The 22,631-nt window shown below is 35.2% G+C and overlaps 6 protein-coding genes across 12 annotated transcripts in view; 2 read left to right on the forward strand and 4 right to left on the reverse strand.

Annotated features, from left to right (window-relative positions):
- Positions 1-1,625: 1,625 nt before the first annotated feature.
- Positions 1,626-4,111, reverse strand: ND-MNLL (NADH dehydrogenase (ubiquinone) MNLL subunit). 2 transcript variants are annotated; one of them, XM_012368094.2, is made up of 2 exons: positions 3,734-3,959; positions 1,626-3,074 (listed from the first exon to the last, which is right to left on the reverse strand). In XM_012368094.2, exon 1 carries the CDS (start codon positions 3,957-3,959, stop codon positions 3,777-3,779), a length of 183 nt encoding a protein of 60 aa, XP_012223517.1. In that variant the 3' UTR covers positions 1,626-3,074; positions 3,734-3,776. The 2 variants fall into 2 exon arrangements, with proteins under 2 accessions (XP_012223517.1, XP_067216849.1); XM_067360748.1 differs by lacking the exon at positions 1,626-3,074 and adding an exon at positions 3,510-3,597 and having other exon boundaries at positions 3,734-4,111.
- Positions 1,683-4,079, forward strand: LOC105672871 (uncharacterized). Its single transcript, XM_012368083.2, has one exon. The coding sequence runs from the start codon at positions 1,683-1,685 to the stop codon at positions 3,303-3,305; it is 1,623 nt and encodes a 540-aa protein (XP_012223506.2). The 3' UTR covers positions 3,306-4,079.
- A 231-nt stretch (positions 4,112-4,342) lies between the features above and the next one.
- Positions 4,343-14,561, forward strand: LOC105672872 (mitochondrial carrier homolog 2-like). 3 transcript variants are annotated; one of them, XR_010891506.1, is made up of 12 exons: positions 4,343-4,667; positions 4,754-4,876; positions 5,021-5,400; positions 5,478-5,614; positions 5,731-5,815; positions 6,028-6,193; positions 6,273-6,404; positions 6,553-6,739; positions 6,875-6,942; positions 7,126-7,328; positions 11,414-13,553; positions 14,137-14,561. XR_010891506.1 is itself a non-coding variant. In XM_012368090.2 (11 exons), exons 3-10 carry the CDS (start codon positions 5,391-5,393, stop codon positions 7,316-7,318), a joined length of 978 nt encoding a protein of 325 aa, XP_012223513.2. In that variant the 5' UTR covers positions 4,343-4,667; positions 4,754-4,876; positions 5,021-5,390; the 3' UTR covers positions 7,319-7,328; positions 7,433-8,010. The 3 variants fall into 3 exon arrangements, 2 of the variants coding, with proteins under 2 accessions (XP_012223513.2, XP_012223507.2); XM_012368090.2 differs by lacking the exons at positions 11,414-13,553; positions 14,137-14,561 and adding an exon at positions 7,433-8,010; XM_012368084.2 differs by lacking the exons at positions 11,414-13,553; positions 14,137-14,561 and having other exon boundaries at positions 7,126-8,010.
- On the reverse strand, positions 8,193-16,639 carry LOC105672883 (USP6 N-terminal-like protein). Of its 3 annotated transcripts, none has more exons than XM_012368123.2 (8): positions 16,484-16,639; positions 15,898-16,136; positions 15,440-15,760; positions 15,155-15,342; positions 14,665-14,825; positions 14,277-14,597; positions 13,381-13,516; positions 8,193-12,211 (listed from the first exon to the last, which is right to left on the reverse strand). In XM_012368123.2, the coding sequence occupies exons 2-8, from the start codon at positions 16,047-16,049 to the stop codon at positions 11,778-11,780; spliced, it is 1,713 nt and encodes a 570-aa protein (XP_012223546.1). In that variant the 5' UTR covers positions 16,050-16,136; positions 16,484-16,639; the 3' UTR covers positions 8,193-11,777. The 3 variants fall into 3 exon arrangements, with proteins under 3 accessions (XP_012223546.1, XP_012223547.1, XP_067216255.1); XM_012368124.2 differs by having other exon boundaries at positions 16,373-16,621; XM_067360154.1 differs by lacking the exon at positions 8,193-12,211 and having other exon boundaries at positions 12,793-13,516; positions 16,373-16,617.
- Positions 16,640-17,943: 1,304 nt separating this feature from the next.
- The window catches only part of nuf (rab11 family-interacting protein nuf), an 11,406-nt gene continuing 6,718 nt past the window's right edge, over positions 17,944-22,631 (reverse strand). The window contains exons 5-9 of the mRNA XM_012368023.2: positions 20,047-20,211; positions 19,486-19,855; positions 19,135-19,280; positions 19,004-19,054; positions 17,944-18,907 (exon numbers count right to left, since the gene is read on the reverse strand). Coding sequence (XP_012223446.2) covers positions 18,785-18,907; positions 19,004-19,054; positions 19,135-19,280; positions 19,486-19,855; positions 20,047-20,211 — 855 coding nt within the window. The 3' untranslated portion in view covers positions 17,944-18,784. The remainder of the gene's footprint in view (positions 18,908-19,003; positions 19,055-19,134; positions 19,281-19,485; positions 19,856-20,046; positions 20,212-22,631) is intronic.
- LOC137001520 (uncharacterized) overlaps positions 21,389-22,631 on the reverse strand; it is a 4,358-nt gene continuing 3,115 nt past the window's right edge. For both annotated transcript variants that reach the window (XR_010891512.1, XM_067360548.1), the window contains one exon: positions 21,389-22,631. This exon is cut by the window's right edge. The gene's annotated coding sequence lies outside the window, so the exon portion shown is untranslated.

The raw sequence follows: 22,631 nt of genomic DNA on the forward strand, positions 1-22,631 counted from the left end.
GCCATTAGCTACGTTACTGACCGGATGTACGTAATAGTCATGCGCACGCACATTGCTGAACATTGCCCACTAGAATCACGGAGTATCCCGTGCGTATAGTCTAGTTCATAAATTAGTGACAGAATGTTTCTTATGTTATTATAGTTTCTTTCAATGGAAATTCTCTTCCTGGAGTAAATTTACTTCTAGCAAACTTCTAGCAATTTTCAGAAATCACGGAAGACAAGTTGTTTTGCCATCTAAAAATTCCTGCGAACGTTTTTAACTGTCACGTTTCAATTAATACTTTTTTACTTATATATTAATAAAGATTCCAAATTTTAATGCAAAATTTGGTAAAATATTATCATATTAATAGTTTTCCTTTTCCCTATTTTAGGTTTTTTAGGTTGTTACTGCTTTTTTTATGATTTAATAGTAAACATTTATTCTCAAAATTATTGAAAACTCAACAAATGTTATCGTCATCAATTATTACATTACTTATTTCTGAAATAAAGATTATAAAAATGAATATAATTATTACTAGTCACACAATTAATATCTTTGCAATTACTCTTTATAAGTGAAAACAATAATTATTATAATTATATATTTTTATTTAATACTTTTGTATTAATTCTCTGTATTAATTCCTATGAATTCTAATTTTCTACACATGCTGCCTATCTATTTCAATATTTTCAAAGTAATTTAACATGTGTAACTTTCCATTGACAAGGTTATTAAGAATTTTTTTTAACTGTTTATGGTTTCCATTCAAAAGATGACAAAGGACGATGTATATACACATACATATACATACCCATATTTTATGTGGGTGAGAGACTCAGGTAGAATACCAGAAATTCTACTACCTGCGCCAGTCCAGTGGAGCTGGGATTTAAAACGGTCAGAATCATTTCTCCCTTACAAGAGAACACATCGCTGGTAACGTGCGAAGCAAGCACAGTAGGATATATATATATATATATTATACCTGAGGATATCTTCAAGCAGACGTTAAGAGTTTAGTTTAAATGGAAAGTCCGTGCACATTGCAATATATACATGTTTTGGATGCTGCAGAGCTCAACAGTTTACAATTTTGGTATGTAATAACAATCATAATTGATAATTTCAACTTTAAATTATGCTAAAATCTCCAAAATATTAAATGTTTAGAAAGGAAAATTCAATATCTTACTCTTTTTATTCCTTGCCCGTAAATTTGTTTCTTTTTATTTTTGTATAATACAAAAAATATTTTCCAATTATTGTATTTCTTTGAAATACTTTTGATAAATATATATATAAAATATAGTTTAAAACTTTATTTCTTTATGTATGTTTTATATAATATAAATTATATATTATTTTTGTAATAATTGAATTAAAAGTCTTTTTATTAAAACACTTTTAAACTTTTGATTTTTTTGAAATTAAAGTAGCTTTGAATTTAAATTTTTAATCACACTTTAATAACACAATTAATATATATAATTTATTAACATGAATAAATATTTCAATAAATAATAATTTCTAGTTATATTTTATTTAGTATAACGAATTTATCGTCAATAATTTTATAAATTTATAATTTTTATTTGCAAGCATTTAATTAACAAATATCTGTATTATTTGCAGATATATTGCCACGACGAAACGTTCTAATTCTCGAGAAAATTGTTTAACATATCATCATGTCAATGAAATCAGTTCTATATAGGGTCGAAACATACATCGTACCCGAGGCAAATGAACTCCCGGTGCAAGCCGCGATTAATGAAATGGATAACATCAAAACCATAAACCGATTCAAACATAAAAGCATATCTGGGAAAAATGTTCAAAACGATGATATGTCGCCTGCTACGTACAATAAACACATGGAACTCGTAAAATATTCTGCAGAGATCAACGAATTGAGTAATAGAAAAATTATGAATGATGTAACGAATAAGAATCAGACTCTAGTAATCAGACAAGAGTTCCATAACGATAATGAGTGTTGTCATAAAGATGATCTTCATTCTTCTAACGAGCGTCTTAATGTACAAAACACAAAGTTCTGTGCGTCGACTGAATCGCAAGAATTGTATCCTGTGAGACAATTCAAGAGATTCAACAGTTTGGTATCAATCGATGAGGGAAGCGAGATCTCACTAGAAACCAAACTGAGCGACTTTTGTCATCACGGCTACAAGAACGGTTGCACCGCGACGATTCCGCCGCCCGAAGAAGTCAGCGAGGAGATCTTCAAGGAAAACTGGTTGCAGAAGATAGAGATTCTGAGACAACAAGAGGCTGTGCTAAGAGAAAAGGAGATGAATCTGCAGAGCAGAGAAAGAGAGTTGTTCAGAAGAGAGAAAGAACTGAGAATCGCGGAGAGAGCTCTCAGGGATAAAATTAAGCAGGTGAATGAGCGGGAATTACAATACCAAAAAAATAAGCAGACTGCAGAGAAAAGACTGAATAAAGCGACGCGAATTTTATCCGACGAGCTCAAGGAATCGAATGATCCTGCAAAAACAGAGAGGTTGAGAAATTCTCAACCTTTAGTCAGCTCGTGTGAGAAAATTGACAGAAGGGAAGAATCTGATCTAAGAGATAAAAAATTAAAACATTTAACGCGTTCAAAAAGCCATTTATCAAAGCAACCCTCTTCGTCGAATGCAACTTCCGCATCTCATACATACGCCAGCATAAAATACAAAGAACGGCCCAAGATATGCTACGAAGATCTAAACTCAACGTTGTCAGCTGATCCTGGAGACTCATCCTTCGTACGGACGTCAGAACGATTTAATCCGGAATTGTACAAGAAACCAAGTGCGTTTACAAGATCAGCGAGTGAGCGATGGACCAAGCAGAAAGATAAGCCAGTCCCGAAGCGGTCAATGCTTGATACTGTAGAGAAGCTTGAACATATTGAGGAAGAAAAAGTCTTCAAAAAACTCAGTGAAAACATATGTGCTTCGCAGGACAAGAACACGAAGTTTCAGAATTATGGACTTGTGGATTGCAGATCAAATGACGTTCAAAGCAAGGTAGAGCGTAATCTTGGCAAGGAAGGGAAGTTCTTGTACCTCGATCTGGAAATCAACAACAAACACAGTCAGAAAGTGACCAAGGTATTCAAAAATAGACCGATCTCCTGGAACGAGGAGGAGAATAAATGGTTACAAAAAAAACGCGAGGCCTTTAATCTAGCAACTAAAAAATCTGAAAATAAGGAAAATCTCAAGTGCAATACCATTACAGAAAAAAGCGGAAAGACTTCGAAAAAGGATGTAAAGAACAAATTATTTACTATATTTCGTTAACGAGTATATAATTCTACTATTACTGGAGTAATTTAGAATTTAATTTGCAATTTAAAGATTAATTTTCTCTCGCAATATCAAGAACTGTAAATAAATTCACAATGTAGTCTTAATTTGATATTTAAAGTAATTTAAAATTTGTACAGTCATAAGTTTGGCATATATATCATATTTGCTCTTGTGTGTTTCAGTAAAATCACACAATTCCATTTATAATCTTTATTAAAATCATATTAGGTATTGTAATTTTTTGTTAAATAATATTGTATATATTCTAATATTGTATATATTCCTGCGAAGAAAAAGATTATACACATATACTAGTAAATATTGCATTATTATTTAAACTGATCGTGTCTTAACGAGATACATTTGTCACCTTATGACATCTGTGATTCATTAGGATATTAGTTTATTTGTTAACTTACATAAGACTAATTCTGCAACATTTAAGGTGAATAAGAATTGAATTTAATATGGCCAAGAAGGTGGTTCTCCAGGTTTTAATTCTCTGCCGTACAGCGCCGATTTGTCCCTAAACATTGTCATTTTCTCTGTATCCAGTTTGTCAATCTTATGCCCAATTAAGAAGCCCGAAATGGGAAAGACAAGCACCCAGTACGCTTTCCAAATGTGCTTGTGTGACAGACCCATGTTATTGTATTTTATTGTTTTTGCTGTTCGGCAAGTTGATGCTTCCAACGAGCCGTGCGCCTCAGATCTGCCCAAATTGCCCAAATAGTAACTGAGGGAAATATCACACTAATCAAGTTGCGCTTGATTAAAAATCCAGCAGCTTTAAGATTGGAAACAGCCATCAAACTGAAAAATTCGGAAAAGTTCGTGAAAATTTCAGATAAAAGGAAAACAAAATTAAATGCTATTCTTATAGTATGACTGTAAAACTATTGCAAAAATCGAGTTACGTTATATTTTTCAAAAATGGCAGTACAAACAGTACATCTGTGAAACAATTTAACTACCATTTCGAGGAGCAGAAAGCAGCATGAATAAATAAGTTGAAAATGAATAAAATATTAATACAAGTCTCTTACATTTTACGCACTGCATTGATTTTGCAGAATTATAGACTAGAAGGTTAGAATTATTTCGATTGTTATGTAATATACGTCACGATCGACAAACGAGCCGTTGGCCAATTGTCGTTCGTCGCTCTTTCTGTCACTCTTTCAAGAGCATCGATTTTAATCACATTAAAATCCCGAGTGGAATAAAACTGACGTAAAGAAAATATATGACAAAGCTTGATTTCAGATTGCACGAAAAAACGAAAACGAATTTACCTTTACTACGCAGTCGCTCAGAATCCATCAAAGTTGGTCCAGGACGATTTAACAAGAGGTTAGAAAACTGCGAGCAGTATACGCGGATAAAACGAACAGACCGGCATTCTCTATCATAGTATTTTCTATCTTATATCTTTTCAGATTTAACCCTAGTAAGCGAGTATCATAAAGGTGACTTTTTTCAGCTGCTGTGTTTCCTTGAATTTTTTGTGCTTAATATGAAATAAATCTATATCAAGATTTAAAAACAGAAGAAGGGGTAAGGTAAATATTACAAAAAATTCAGTTAATAATAAAACAAGTTTCTATATATACAAGAAAGACAAAAAAAAATAGATATACATATTAATTATCGAAGAATATTGTGAGGAAAACTATTCTGTGAAATGTGATTTTCTTCTACTGCAGCAAACAATTGCATTAAGGTGGCATTTCCAATAGAACGGTGGTTTTTACATACAAAAACAAAAAGATAAGCCTCGACTTGTGAGCTCTTGCTTATCACATTTATTGTCATTTATCTTCAAGTTGATCACTAGTCAAAACTTTGTACCAAGTACAAAGAACATTAGAGAGACACAAACGTAATGTCACTGATCTTGACAGGGATATTTGACGATTAGAATTAAAGACATGGAAATATCCCACTAAGAAAACATCAATTGTGATTACTTTTAAATTCTCATCAACATTTTCCTTTGTTGATTCAAGAGAGAATACGAAAATTTAGTGAAAAACATAAGAAAAGAAATTGTCTCGATTTATCTTGTAATAAACGATGAAAACTGGTAAGTTGTTATGTCTGTAAATTCTTTTTCAAAAAGAGAATAAATTTGTAATTTTATGATTTATCTACTTTTTTCAGGGAAGAGAAAGTTAAAAAGTTCATCTAATATGCCTCCAAAGTCAAAAGAGACGGAGGTTCTATGGTCGGACATAGCTGGTCGCATTTTGCTAAATGCGATCTCTCATCCTATCGAATATGCGAAGGTTCTGATACAGGTAAAATATATTCATCAATGGACTTCTCATGCGTATGAAATAACATAATTATCAAGACAAACATAGTTCATCTTTATTCAAAAAAGAATTTTACATATTTATCTCAAAAATTATAGATTGGATATGAGCCTATACCACCAAAACCAACTGTATCATTGTTTGGAAAGCCAGCACTGAAACTACCCAATGTCTTCACATATAGTAAGTCTGCCTTTAATTTAAAGTTTGAGAACTTTTCCTATTGTATTTAATTCTGATAAAAAAAAACTTGTACATTGCATATTGTATATGTTTTACAAAATTATACTATAATGTGTCAGTTTGAAATCAATTATACATAAATCAAAGAAATTTTATTTACTTTTTTATTTTGTATTATTCTTATATATTCTCTATCATGTTATTTTTTACAGTTAAACATATAAAAAGCGTGGATGGTTTCACGGGTTGCTACAGGGGCTTGATGCCAAAGCTGTGCTCCTATACAGTTAGCACAATAGCCTGCGAAAGAACTTTGGAGTACCTTCAAACAAATTCAGAGCAAAACGAAGAGGAAGATGACGAGGATGAAAGTGTGAGGTATACATTATAAATAAAAAAGTAAATAAATTTCTAAAAAGTAACTATTTAATGCGATATAATTATTTATATTTTGCAGGCGTGCAAGATGTATACGCGAGCTCACAAGGGACGTAATTAGTAGAACGGTCGCAATCGTAGTTAGTCATCCTCTGGAAATCATTTCATTAAGGATGATGGCACAATTTGTGGGTGGAGAAACCAAGTATAGGTATCATGAATAAATTATATATAATAAAAAAGAATCAATAATATTAAACATAATTTTTTTTTTTCAATAAATTATTTCTTTTTTCCTAAACTCATTTATTATTGCGATAAAAATTGCTCATTACTTTGCTTGTTATGCTCACAAATAGTGGTATATTCGGATCGGTCCTGGAGATCTACAGGGAGAATGGAATCCTAGGATATTATTCAGGATTGATACCACGTGTTATAGGAACTACTGCTGTTATGATACTTGCTGGTGTTTCCACGTATGTCGTAAATAATTATATAATACAGGAACCGACGATGAAGCCATACACTGCCTCAATGATGAAGGTAAGCAAATCAGATATTTGTTTCAAAAAGAATTTCAATATATATTTCAAAATTAATGCTTTAAATTTTCTACATGCACAAATTTGTTGCTCTTTATATTCTTCCTGTACATTCTTTAAAATTAAATATTTATAGTTTCTAGCCACTACTGCTATGTATCCATTTCTGGTTGTGTCTCACTGCATGGCAGTAAATGACTGTGGGTACGTAACAAAATTTTTTGTTTAATATATTTAGGAATAAAATATGTATATCAAGAATAACATGTATAGAATTATTGTATTTTGAAAGCAAAAATATTTCACAATTGATTGAAGCATTACATTATTATGAATATCTTTCACATTTTACTCAAAAGATTAATATTTATGAAAATTTATTTTAAGTTTGGTAGCTGGCGTACCGCCGCACATGCCGATCTACAAGAATTGGCTGCATTGCTGGTCCCATCTGTCGAGTCACAATCAGCTGAAAAGAGGCAGCAGTCTGTTATGGCGTTACTATACTGGACCGCAAATGCTGCTGAATGGCAAACTAATACCGATTATGGATAATAATTTCTACCGGCCCAGTCCTTAATGAACATCAAGTAAGCTATTGAGTTCGTAAGTCAAATAAGTCTGTTCCAAATGCTAATTCCTAAGTCACACCAACGTTGATCAAATGTATTCATTTGACGTTTTATTTATGCAGTATGTACATTTAACCATAAAAAGAGAACAGCAAAGGAAAGTTTAGCGGCAACGAATTTCTAGAGAAGTTATATGAGAATTCCCTGTGTTATTAAACGTTCTTGTAAGATAAAAAGAAGTTTTCTAGTATATGTGATAAGAATGTTAAATTGGCATATGTCAATCTCGTTAAACCAAAGTTAAATATTAATCTCAAGTATTAGATTGAAACAATATCATGTTAGTTAAAAATTTTCTTTATAACACCAAGGAGCATATAAATATATATGATAGCATAAAATATTTCGATATGTTTGAGTAGCATAAAACATTTCAAAATACTTAAGGGTCGTTAACAAACTCTCAATCATTTTACAAACTCTCAATTATTTTACAAAATTTGCTAATTTTTGTAAACTTGTTAAAATATTAGTCAATTTTTAATTTCACTTTTTACTTTCCAAATCATATTGCAAGAAAAAGAACCAATTAGGATTAGTCGGGATGATTACAATAAAGAATCAAAAATTATTGTGATTATTTTCTAACGAGGAACTCAATAGAGATCATGAGATTAATAAATAAAACATTTTACGATAACTATTGGTATGATTTTCGAGACAATGATATTGCAACATTTGTTCTGCTGTTATCAATCGCCTTAATCGATCCTATATCGTCAGATTAAACCTGCATAATATCTGTAAATAACGGAAAAAATAAATTAGAACGAATTCTCTGCGTTGCACAATAAAAAATGATACTAGAAGAAACAAGATGTATTTTTGCTATGTTGACAATTAGACTTTATTGTTTCGACAATTAATCAACTTACAGTGCGTCCCGCGTCGATAATCGATAAGATTTTAATGAGTATTGCATTCATCGGATTGTAAACGTCTTCCTATGTATATATATATATATATATATATTATGTCCTATAAGGGAGGGAAGGTAACACGCGCGAGAGCCTAATCTACATCTCCCGCCACTAAATACACGTATAAAAAAAATATCGACTCGCGCTAATAGTTGCAAAGGTGTTTGTACACACTTATTCTTCCTCAGGCATTACATTTGAACGGTAGCTCGCCTGCAAAGTGGGGCCAGCTGAATGTGAATAATGAACAGAGAATATATATACAGTGCGTCCCGTGATTAATAAATCTTTTAATAAATAAATAAAAAATTGTAGATGACTAATTTTCATAAAGATTGGAGAGTAAAATCTATCCGATCTTGTCTGAAAAATTAACAAATTAACTCAAGTTAAATTTAGAAATTAGAATATAGAAGAGTATATTGGGACATACTGTATTCATAATTGATGCTCACTTAAAAATTAATTCTAGTTAAATCTATTGAAGCGGGACTCTCTTTCTCTCGATGTCTAAAAGTATTTCTAAATTTCAATAAAGTAACGACGTTCGCGCAATCTCGAACCTAATAATAAAGTAATATCCTCTTTTCGTATTTGTTAAATTGCTTTATCGTATTTATATACCTAAGGAATTTATCGTCTCGCTCACGGTCGGACAAATGCAGTCATAATTGGTCATTGCTTCACAGAGAAATTGCCTCTTAAGAGAACTAAATATCATACTTTTAATCACACGAAGCGAATAATCGTTGCACACATAACACAGGGACCATCGCGTATCCTCGTCGATAAAGTGTACTAATACCAGTTATCAAACTTATGTATAGAACTCTATTCGATAAAGTGTATTTTCGAGAACATGAAATGTTTGACTTTTACAATGAAAACTGCAACTACGTGCTAGACGATATCAGGATTGCTGGAACAGCCACTAAGTGTAATCGATCAATGTCGAACAATTCCCATATGCTTTTGTAAAGTATCTCTTATTTAGTATATGCCGTCTTAAAGATTTGTTTGGCTAATATCGAGTTTGATTTTCTCAAGCAAGCTACGCGAACGCGTTGCAACATCGATCAGCGCTCTAGTCTGTTCAACGCTCATTATTTCAGTATTAACCATCGTAATACTATCAACATCCGTAATCTGGCGAGAGATTGCATTATCTCATATTGTCAATGAAAGTTAGTCTCTGCGAAAAACAGCCAGCCTTGAAAAATTCGTGCACACACAATACATTTGAATTAAATCTGAAGTATGTAACGTTTTGTGATCGCAAAGTTAAGAGCCCATCGATGTATCCGAGATATAATGTTTCCGCAAAATTGAGAACTTCTATTGAACGGGAAAGTATGAAGCCGTCGTTGTTACAACTGTTCCGAATCGCGTTAAAAAATAATCGGGGAGGAACTTGTGTTCAATTCACGTTAATTCTATCAATCTCGTTCTTGCGTAACACGATAAAGATCCGGACGATCAACATTTAATATTTATTCAATCAACATCGCATCTTACGCTATTATCATTAGGTATAACAATCGATCGTTTGCCGTGTTCGCGTTTTAACGCATGGGGATAACTTTTTAGGCTCTATTCGCAAGGCTATGTACATCGAGGAATACTGCGCGCGTTTCGGGAATGTTGGCGAAATCGAAAAGCAAGGAGCACACATCCAAGCGCGATACTTCACAGTCAAATAAATATGAAACGGTGTTACTCTCGGTGTAACACAGAGCGAAACTGTTCAATATTCACATTCTACAAAGAGTTTGGATTTCGACAGCTGCATCTGAGGAGCTTTTTTTTCACTTCGTGATGTAGAGTTTTATTTCCTTCTTTTTTTTTCACATTTTTAATCTTTAAATATTATGCGTATGTACAAAAGTATATTTCTTACAATGTATGAAATATAAAAAAAGAAAGAACAACTTAAAGTAAAATAAAGTAACACGTTGACATTACCAAGGCAGCATAATACTTAATACGTCAGTAAGAGTAGTTCTCTCTCTCTCTCTGGGGAGAGAAAGACAAGTATGATAAATTCGTTTATCGAGTTTCACCCGGAAAATAAATTCGACGAGCCATTAATTCCTTCCTTAGATTTAATGTAAGACGGAACGACATAATTCTGACCAGAAATTTTAGCCACAAAACATATCCAGAGACAAATCTATTTTTTCATCATATGGTTGCATTACGAAATTTAGTTACATTAGAGTTTAATGAGATTCATATTATCGATTACTTATTAATATCTAACAAAACACAAGTCTTTATGAATGAATTTGTCTCTAGGTACATTTGTATTCATATACAGTACGACTTTCTACTTTTTTAAATTTTTAATAACTTGTTTCAGTCCCTTATATCTTGTCGTTATCAGACGTTTTTTCTCAAAAAGATCAAAAATTAACGATTACAAATAAAACTGAATGACAAATATGAATATGTTATATCATGCAATACGAATATAAGATATGAACAATGTAGTTCAACTATTTATTAATAAATATAAATTAGGCCACAATATAGTGACAACATTTCGTTAATTTTCTTATTTTTTAATTAAAACATCATTAATTTTGTTCTGTTTAAAATTTTTTAAATTGAAACATAGTGAATCACTGATCTCTTTGGATCTTTGGTATATAAATTGGAATGTGATTAATTGTGATCTCTTTTTAAATTTTCTTTTTGTTTAAATTCAAATATAATTCTTATAACTTTATAACTTTAAATTGAAATGCAATTTATAAGAATAACGAATATCAAAGATTATATTGTAATTAGTATTGTAATTAATTTCAGATTACGTTCTAAATGGTACATTGTATTAATTTTCTCACTTCTAAATTTTAATTCTTCAATTGACGCGCTTTCTATAGAGAAATCTTTTGAGACTTAACATGATAGCTCTCGTATTTGTCATTGGTTTTTCGCTGGCGTATGTGCACGGTTTCTTATGTGCATCACATACATATACAGAATGTGTTAGAAGCCGCACGTTGTTTCTTAAGAATATTTTAAAACCTTTCACAAGATTTATATGTAAATTCTATATTTTTAATATTAATCTTTCAATACTTTACAAAAAAGATATAAGCTAATTATTTTATTTTTCAGGAGAAGCAAAGAAAAATTTGAAAAAAAAAAATGCTTACGATAAATCAGACTACTATAAAAACATTAATTTGTTAAGTGATATGTAGCTAAAAGAAGGAAATTTCTTGTTGCGAAATCAAATTCCGATTTATACATTTTTTAGGCATGAAAAAGTTTGAAATTGACTGAGCGGCACAATTTCGTTGATGATTTTATCCGACGCTCGATTCCCAGAAGACAAACTTTTAGCATCTCTTATAGATTATTTCCTTAATAAAAATACTCTTGTTTTTAGCTCAAATCGCGCGACTTCTAAATCACCTTGTCTGCGTACATACATCTATAATTTCACCTTCGACAATATTTCTCATACGGTCGATTCACTCTACTTCAAGTCCAGCTCCACTTCCGGGCTCTCCAGGGAGAACGGTTTTAGATTCTCGACAATAGGCGTCTGGTCCGGATCGACGCGGATACGAATCTTATTAGTGTCTAGAGAGCGCGGCAGCGTGCGCGGCAGATCATCTTTATACGAGGCAGCTGCTGACAAGGGCGACGCGTACGGCACGTAGATACGCACCACGTCCGGGCTGGGCTGATGTGGCGTCGCCCGGGGTGTCGGCAGACCGCCGCTGCCCGAGCTGGCATTCGAGATATTGCTCTGAGTGTCCAGGCTGTTGTCCAGCGCCTGGGAACGCGTTGCCGAACTGAACACCGAGAGGTCGGCTGTGGACGTCACTGACGTCTCGGCTAACGATCTGCGAGAACCATTGGGTGATGTACCTTCCTCGATACTTGGATCGAAGGAGAATTTGCTACCTGCAAACACAGAGCTTTTGTTAGAAATGTAAAATTAACTCCAGATATACAATATCTTAATCCATCAAATGTTTGCAGAATATAGAAATAAGAGAAGTAGTAAGATAGTTTTAATTTATCATTAACAATCATTGAAAAATATAGAATATATTTTTTTTAATAATTTTTATATGCATAAATAACAAAAAAGGACTCTTGGACTAAATAATAATTTTAATAATGACAGAAATAATATTTTAGTAACTGGGTACACATAATAGTTTTAGAGCGATTTGCAAAGGCATGAAATAGTGAGAAATTTTGGAAAGAAAAGATGTTAACTTGCAAAGCATGTCTGATTCAAATTATTGACGAAAAGTGAATGATAGTTTCAGTATTAAAAATTAGTACGCTTCGTAATAACTGCACAAGTCTATTATTTATTCATAACATCGGGAGAACATCATTGGCTTAATAGTAAGATAAATTATCTTAATTTAATACATTAATTTAAAAAAGTTACAGTAGTTTTTAGTAAAGCAGGATTTTCTGATTTGCATGCATGGATAGAGTGTGTTGTATTAAAACACATAAGACTTGGCTTGATTAATTTTGGAACATTTATTAAATATAAACATATGAAAAAAAATTATGAATGATTATAAGAGAATTCGTCAATAAACATTTTGAGTAAAGCGCATCTCTGCCGTGCATTTGTAACACACTAAGAATTTAATTAACATTGAAGATTAATATCTCAACTAATTGCCGCAGATCTATAATCGCAGATTAATACCGCTGGTAACACTTAATACTATAAAAAAATATCCTATTAATACTGCATTAATATACAGAATGCAACTGTTGTATATAAATCATTTTATACGATTATGTACTATTTTACAAAACATATTTTTATGCTTGTATCGTGACAAAGGCTTCCTGAAAAGGTTTCCTACAAACTATATTCAACATCTCGTCAAAACTTTATTGAGCAAAATTGTTTGCGCGGCGATATTCATCGCCACGATGAAGCACCGGTTCCGCTTACAATCTAGTATTGTAGATAATTGTTATCCGTGCGTTCGAATCGGCATCGCTCTCGTCCTCGGAATCTTTGCCGCATTCGGCACGCGAGGTACTGTCTGTGCTATTACCGTGTAATGTATCGCGGCTATCTCTAAACTCACCGCCAAGGCCACTGGTCGGCTCGACGGGCGTAGTGCTCTCCCTGCCGTCGTCGATCAACGCCATGTCCCTGCGCTGCGCCACGGACTCTCGCATTACATGCTGAGCTTCGCTAAACTCCTCGCTTCGTCTTCCAACCTGCATGAAACGAGCAGGTGTTATCACTACGTAGCGAGTATGTATCGAAAGAATATCCTTGACGGATATTCTTATTACCTAATTACTTCAATCCAGTCGTCATAAAATTTACTGTATAAAAAAAAATAATTGCACTTTTATTAAATATAATATATATTAATATCTACGTAGCACGATATTTCTTGTTAGAAACTAAAATAATTTTTCTCTACAGCAAACACGAATAGTTTATGGATTTTAGAAATGTAAGATCTTTATTTACTTTAGAGATATCAAAATAATTAAAGTTTCAGGATAATTAAAACCTGCAAACAAGTATAATGTTCAGTTAAATTGTGTTAAAAAAATTTTATCGAATTTATTAACCAGAACTATATCATTTTGTTCTCATCAAATATATCTACATTATTCTGTAGATTACAATCTCTGCAAAAGATTTAATAGATAAGGATCCCCCATGCAATTATATTCTACTTTAAAAGAGATATCTATTTTAAAAAAGATTAATTTAGATGAATAAATTCAAATTTGGATCAATTTTGTCTGTTTATCAGCATATAATAAGTCATACATTTTGAAAATTTCTATTGTGTCTTTTAATAAGAAATTAAATTTTTCAGGTTGCTCTGCATTTGTATTTATACATCTCGTAATTGCTCATCGTGTCCATCGCGTGTATTATGAAATATACCTCTACTACGTATGTTGCTCCTAGCAGAGGAGATTTTGAAAGTGCCAAACAAAAGCATTCTGATAATACCTTGTTAGTAAAGGAGGGCTCCTTGAAAGTGCCAAACGGATAACGGGGCAGTTCCTGGGGCAATGGGAGACCCGGGTAGTCTAATTTGGCACGCTTTAATTCCTCCATGCTACGCTCCATCGTGCTGATCACAGTGTCGTCATCGAAGCAAAAGTTTTTCTCCAGTTTGATTTGCAGATAATTGCAGAACTCGTCGAGGCTCTCCATCGGCATCAGATAGCGCTTATGTAGCTTCATCACTGTATATGCCATCGCCGGTAGTATGCGATCACCGTCCAACAAAAATATGTCCCAAATACGAAGACCGAGACTAACAGGGGTCTATAAAAGCGGATTGATATTTAGTATTGGAATGGAAACTATAAATTGCAAAAAGAAGAAAGCTTACTCTTTCCTGAAAGACGACGAAGAACCACTTCAATGCATAAAGTATGGAATCGCAGCCACACTTGTCCAACTTTCGTTTTAGCTTGGGCAAAAATTTGTTCATTATTTTGTCATGATGCTCTATGAAGCGGTTTAATTTCGGAAATCCATCGACATAAAAGCCTGTAAAGTATGTATAAATATCTCAATACACCGATAAATGTCAATACCGTCCAGAAGTTCATAAATATGGTTGGTTTGACCTTTAACATTTGAGAGACTACAGTATGTTGTTTTTTTCTTTACTTATGCGATAAATTTATGCAAAAATGCACATTAAACAAACTTTTTCTTTAATATACTCTTCTATTCTTGTCATTCTTCCATATTCATGCACCTTTGGATGGTAACTTTTCCTCTAAAATTTTTCTTGGGGAAAACATTAAAAGAATAAGTAATTGAAGAATAAAAATATTGCTAGAGAATTATTTTAATACAGAAGAAAATCCAACCATGCATGCTGTATTTTTGATCGGCAAGCAACACAGAAAGGCCCCAGAATGCGTCTTCCTCGTCCATGTAAAGCAGTAGCAGGCCTGCTAGCACGGACATTCCTTGACAATATCCTACTTCCATGTTGTACATACTGTAAGCGGCTAATACGTAAAACATGGACTTCTGTTTTATGCTATATCTCTCCCTGGAAAAATGATCCAATAAATGTATCATTTTTCTGGATACGCAAATTGTAACAAAGTCATCACGTTGTATCATTTGAGTGTCATGCAATACCACACCTATAGTTAATGTGATCTCTGTATTGTCTGGCAACATCGGCGTCGATCTGTCGTATCTCCGTGGACCACTGGCGGGCCAGCTGTAGCATTTCCTCGTACTTGCCCGCCTGCTCCTTCTTCAGATTTTTTATGCCTAGAAGTAAGATCCATACTTGACCGCGAAATCTGTTAGGAATCCCTTTGTATATTCTACGGCGCAGTTTCTCCTTGGTCGAGGCACTGTCCCATTGCTTTGTCATCTTCTCCCATTTCTTCAGTCTCTCCATCTCCACGTGGTGCAACTTGGCCTGATACGAATCCTTCTGTGGTAGTCTCTTATCGCTGCAGTAAGAGAAATGATCATTAATATGATGATATATGTTGATTTCAGAATCTTAGAATAAAACATTTAGAATTATACATAATTATCTGATGCAAAGATATTTTAAGATGCTAAAACTCTATATGCATGTACATACTGTATGAATCCATATCTATCTGTAGTGTGATAGACTTCATAGCCGGGATCCTCCCAGGGATCAATCTCAGCGCCTTCCCTACCACGGTCATAGCAGCTGAAAATCCTATCGCGCTCTGCGGCAGACCGTTTCAATAATTCTTCCTCATTCATCCCACGTGACAGTGCGCGGCCAGACTCTTACAAGCATGCCGTTTCGTTAATGAACCCCTATACCAGCATCCAGCCACACAGCTTCATCTATAAAGAAAAAAAAAACACACATTGCAGTATATCTTGGATGAATGCAACTTGGCAAGTTCTACTATCCAGCAATTATGCAATTCTGTACAATGAAAAGTAAACATGTACTGAACTACAATCATAAGTGAGTCCAGTGCATGTTTACATATCTGGATCTATTAAATATCGCCTAAAAAGTTATATTGCAGGAACAAGTGACATGGAGAATGCAGAATGTACGCGTGTGGAATTACATGTATCTCCTCGGCGTTCGCGCCGCCCGGAACGTAACAGATTTTGCCGTTAAATCATCATATCGACACACGAATGACAGGTAAACTCCTTGCGATTAAACACACGCGTACTTAATGTGTGACCGAGTGGCCGGGCAGGCTCGAAATGGATCTGTCCGGTTCCTTGCTGGTCAAGCGCAGGCGATACACGCGACACAACATTTGAACTCCTTGGCCGCTCGCCTCTGCTTCTCTTCGAGAGTTCGCGGAAGACACCAGCAGGTTCCCGATGCGATTATAGCGCACTCTCAATGGCGCTACTTGGATACAGTTTGCCAATATAAACCGATAAAAATTTCTAGCGATAATTATCGGAGAGTTGCCGAAGCATGAAGGAAACAAACTTAAAGGTTTCCTAAACTGGTATCTAAGCATGCGTGTGTAACACGTAATATACACATATGAGGTATCGTAAAAATAAACTCTGTGTATTATATAATAACATAGCGTTGTAAGGTATCTTTCAAAAATATTTAGTAAATTCTGTGAACAATTTTTTAATTTAGTATTGCATGAAAATAATTTCAAAATATAAAACGCACACATTTATTATTAATTTCATAAAAAAATAATATTTTTATTTTTATAAGAATTATTTTATAAGAATACTAGAGAAGAATTATTATTTCACAAAATAATTTACGTAAATTTAAATTATTTATTATATATTGTATATCCCAGTTTTTTGCAAGTTGATAGAATGCATAATAGAAGATTAATTGATTACCGTGCGTGTTGCTTTTTATCAAACAAAACATGTTTTAATATCCTTTCAATATTCCAATGTCCAAGTTATTAGAAGAACATGTTTCTGTAAGAGTTACAAATTGAAATTCAAATTTCGCGCATTTTTATTATTTAAAAGAAAAGGTTAAACTTCCTAGTTTTAGGAGAAATGGTACGAAATAATTTCGCGGTGGCGCTAACAATTGCAGCTTAGTTCATTTTATTAGTTGCATTATTTCTCACCGTTTATTGTTGAATCATAACGGCCATTTTTTGAAGCGCAATGAAAAACACATTTCTACTTTTACTACATTTTATTACATTTTCGATGGATTTTTGCAATCTCTTTGTAATAAAGGTTTGTAATTTCGAATAGCTACCTGCATAAGATGGCTTTTAATAGTTTTAATAGCTCGTATATTTCACAAGACGTAACAAAGCATAATTCCTCTAGTTATCACAAGTTTATGAAAAACTGTTCCGTTATATATATGCAGCTTTTAGTTAAATATGATATAATGCACTCAAAATCACATTAGCAAGACAGAACTTTATGTATCTGCTTAAAAATAGATTTGACTTTTAAACAATTTCATTTTTTTGTTGCAAATTAAACACATATATAGGAAGAGAGAGAGAGAAAGAAAGAAAAAGAGAAAGTCATATCATAGCATGGTTGTGCCAATAATAAAAATAAAATCCAGTGGTGTTGAGAAAAATGTCTTATTCATGAGATTCTTATTTTATATCAGATTATATGCGAAAATAATATTTAAAAGGGGAAAGGAGGAAAAGAACAACAAGTATCAAAATATAATCATTTAATTATAATTTTACTAACTTTCAGTATAAAGATCTAGAGTACAAGATTTTCACCCGTCAAATTACAGGTGCTTATTGCTGATACTAGACTTTACTTTAAAAGGTACTCTAACGCATCACAGTTTTCGCGACATATAGCGCAGTCACGTCATCGCCGTTGTCACATGTGTATGTATTCATTTAGGTAACCGTCGTTAATGTATGCAAGTACCTTAACAATCTCGCGTGTGTTGAAATGTACCAGATATTTCGACGACGTGCGAAAAATCCGGGAAGTACAATCGAGATTCGCTTATTATCTTGAATAACAATAAATTTGCGCGATAAAACCTAGCAACAACGGCAGTGATAAATCGACACAAAGTTTGCGGACGATAAAGTATGCAAAGCTCGTTACGGAAAGGAAATCGGCTGGAGATCTCTCCCACATCGTTACACACAACTGCAATAGTATCACTTTTATCTAAATGTATAAACAATCTATCTAAAATTGAAATTATTGAAAACGAGTATATTTTTCGATCCTAAATAGCGCAAAATTCTAAAAAACATTTAGATTTCTTTTTATAAATTTCTCTAGACATCTTTTAGAATTTCGGGTATCACTTTGGGCTTTTCGATTAAAATTGACTTTTCTTTCACAGGCAAATTCAACGCGCGAATTTTTGCGCTCAGAATTTTATGTTAAAATATTGATATATATAAAATAGAATTATAAATTCTCCAGGCCAGATTCTAAGCCACTCCAATCTTCGATTCAACAAAGAAACATAATGTACAATTGCCTCGCAAGTATTAGAACAGAATTTAACGACAGTCTATGTTTCAATGCGTTTGTTTCACTTCTAACAATTGCGGGTAATTTTCCACGATGTTTAATAATATCCCATCAATGTACGTTCTCAATTGCGTGTTCACTTCTTGCTGTTCCTTTAATGCCTGTTTTAACTGTAACATTACAATACGTGAAAATTATAGCGGACTGTTGTAAAAGCGTCGGCACATGTAATGATCATAAAATTTCAAATTAGCTTTAATACTCACTTCAGCCATCGTGCACGGTTCGCCAAGCTCCCCGATTCCCGGGCTATCTATCTGTAAAACGATTAGAAAGTCGATATTAATATTAATTACTCGTTTACAGGATCGTCGGTCATGATGTATCATGAAAATACCTGATCTGGATTCATGCCGGCTAACAACTCCACAGCGAGACTGGGTCCTTTCTCGGCATTATTGTTGTAAGGATTCAGCATTAAAAGTTCGCGACCTGCTTGCAGCGCTGCAGCAGCCTGCAATTCGTCTCGAGATTCTTCCAAGCCTGCAAAATCGGTAAGTGAAATGTAACAAAAATCTGATGGAACCAAAGTCTCAGTTAAAGAATAACTACGTATTTTAATTCTTTATACGTTTACATATTTAAAAAACTTTGTTTGCGGAATAACTTTACGCATTTTAATTAAAATAAAGTCTTCTTGCAAATAGAGGTAATGATTTGTTTCATGCAACGATAATAATGAACATACTTTTATTACGAGCTTGAAGTTCAGCTACCTGCTGTACCAATTCCTCGAGCCTCTGCTGATCCTCGTTCCGCAACGAAAGTTCCTCTCTCATGGCGTCGAGCAGATGATGAGCTTCGTTGGCTCGGCTTATCGCATGACGTTCACTTTCGCGCGCGGCGTCCACTTCTCTCTTGGCCTCCTGGAGATTGTTTTCGAGCCGCGACTTGTCCGCCTTCGCTCTTTCGAGCTGCTCGCGCACTCGTGCAATTTCGTCCCGTAAACTGGAGCTGTCCAGCTCGGCCGCCTGCAGCTTAATGTCATAGTTCTCCAGCTGCAACTGACGCTCGCGTTCCAAACGACTCGCCCATTCTCGGTGCCGTCGTTGCTCGGACTACGTAGAGAGAGAAAGATTGCGAATTGAAAGAATGATTGGAAAAAGACATCTAACAAAGCATTATTTTTGGAAAAATATTTACAGATTTTATATATTATAGAATCTTATGCGTACATAAAACTTATTTTACTTTTTTTTGTTTATATATTATTTTAATTTTGCTTACAGCAAATAGACGAAATACTCACTTGAATCTTCTCCTCGGCTCTCGTTTCCGCATCCTTCTGCGCTTCCTCGAGCATCAGTATGCGAGCCTGTAACGTTGCATTTTCCTGCTTCGCTCGCGCATACCTTTCTTCGCCGACCGACTTCGTATCTACGAAGGCATCCATTTGTTCCTGGATCAATTGAACCTGCGGCATTTAAAATAAGTTTAGTGCTTCAGCAAGATGATGTTCACATCTCATTCCAGAGCATCTTCACAATGAGTCATCTTTAATGCTTTGACGTAAGAATTAATTTCAACAATTAAATCCATTTAAGGTATAAAAAATAATTTAGATAGAAAGTTAAGATAATGAAAATCATGATTAGTTAGATATGAGAGAATCAAGACGGAAGATTTCACGACGTCGATCGACGGGAATAAAAAAAAAATCCAAGAAAACTATTGAAAAGATTACCCGAGTCACCGATCGAAAGTGCAAATAATTCCGCCGTAAAAATGCCAGCGATATGAATGTACGGATAGCGCCTACGTAGCATGGAAATCGCGCAGGGAAAGTGGAAGAATCGCCTGGACTCCCTTTAGAGAAACGTTGCGCGCGTGCCCACGTCATCGCGACTATCAATGATAAAACTATCAATGGGGAATGGATAGAATACTACTTACGGTCTGTTTTTACTTGAACAATCCGTTTCACAGTAGGTCCGAGAAAGTACAATAGAGAGTGCCCTGCCTTTACTATATCCCGCAACTCGATTATATTTCGCAGTTATGTCATTTAATCACAGGTGTTGTATGTACTAGCGATATTTGTCATCATCTTGTCATCGAAAAATGTCGCTCGCGATAAGGATAATCGAATTGATACGGCTTTAGACATATTGAATAATCGAAAAATACCGCATAAACTCGTTGCTCTAGCTATTTTCTATATGGCAGTTTTTCAATAATTAAAATATTGGCGAATGTGTCTCTAATGCATGTTTCTAACGCGTAATTGAAATAAATATACTTTGCTTGTTAAATTCACATTCTGATGCTTGCAGAACGGACGGACGGAAATGGCGAGGATAGATACGCAATAATCCTCGCAAGATAAATATTCGCAAGACGGCAAGTTAATTCGACGAATTTGTAACAGATTAAAAATTAAAGACTTCGGTGATCAGCGGGCGTTTTCCGCGTTGAAGATCGCTCTTCTTACTTGCTCGCTGAGCCGGGATCCACGACGACGAGTTGGCTGTCGATCGTTGCGTGACGGCGGCGGCGGCAGCGGCAGCGGTGACGATTGCTGTCCTACGAATTGGAACTGGCCCTCCCACAAGTCGTACTCGAGGCCGGCTCCTGGTCCGGAGGACGGCCCCTCCCCGGAAAACGTTGCGCGTCCGTCGCGATCGCACAGGTCGATCGTCTCCTCGCAAAAGTTCAGCTCCATCGTGGCGCGGCGCGGCGCAGCGGTGTATCGCAGGCCCGGTATGATCGTGTTTATCGCGTCACGTCATCGCCTATATCGCGAGCGCACTTCGTCATCCCCGCGCGAGTTTCTTCGTCTTGGTCGTCGTCGTCTTCGTTGCCGCCTTTGTCGCCGTCACCGTCGCCCTCGTCGCGACGTGCGACCGCGTCGCGCTAATACGCATCGAAAATGCACTACGGCTTCCTTCTGCGCGAGACACGCGCACTTCCACCACGTCCTATGCGGCTCTACGCGCCAGGAATATATTTCAAGTCCGTCCGTCCGCTCGTGCGTCTCTCTTTATCGCTCTTTTTCACTCCGTCTTTCTCTCGCGATCGGATCGCCCACCACGCTGGACTGGGAGTCTGGGGAGTAGTCGCCGCCGATGCTATTTGTGCACTCCATACCGCGTGCCGGTTAACTCCGTACTTGGCGCTCGCCCATGATGTTATGTCGAATACACTCTAGCTAGCTTTACACCTCCCCTTCTCGCCCACGACATTCGCGTGGAAAATGTCGCTGACATATAGTCTGTCTCTACTGAAATCGATGTAATTCCCATTAGGCAGTATAGATATGCGAAAATAGTCCGCGATGACGAAATCGCGATAATCATCTTCAAGTTGGTTCTCCTACCTTAGCCGCACGAGACATTGTACTCGTTGAAACTACTCCAAATCCGGAATTCGTGGTTAAACATTCCCTCGTTACATTTTTAATGCGCAGCTTTCGTCTTTTTAATTATGGCTTTGATAAATGTATCACAATGCACATTGCACAGTTTTAATCATCATGTGGAGCGCGCGCAATGCAAGCGATATCACACCGATAAGCACTGGCTGATAAACAATACACGCCCCTAATTATTCCTTCATTCGACTCCAATTCATGCCCACTTTAATTATCAACGTAAATGCTATCCAGATTAACGCGTGTTCGAGACGATAACTCGCCTCGCTCTGTTACATCACCATAAGTGTGTCAGCATTTGCGACCGCGTTGCACGTTGGATTACGCCAATGTAAGCTACGTTTGTTTTGCGCATTGATGTAAAAAACAGTCACGCAAACAGAGCATACTTGCGAGGGGCGTGCATTGTCATCGCATCATCGTCGGAAATCATGTTGCGTCAAATTTCCTTCTGTGTGTAGACG

This window comes from Linepithema humile, chromosome 1 (assembly GCF_040581485.1).
Source record: "Linepithema humile isolate Giens D197 chromosome 1, Lhum_UNIL_v1.0, whole genome shotgun sequence".
Taxonomy (NCBI): domain Eukaryota; kingdom Metazoa; phylum Arthropoda; class Insecta; order Hymenoptera; family Formicidae; genus Linepithema; species Linepithema humile.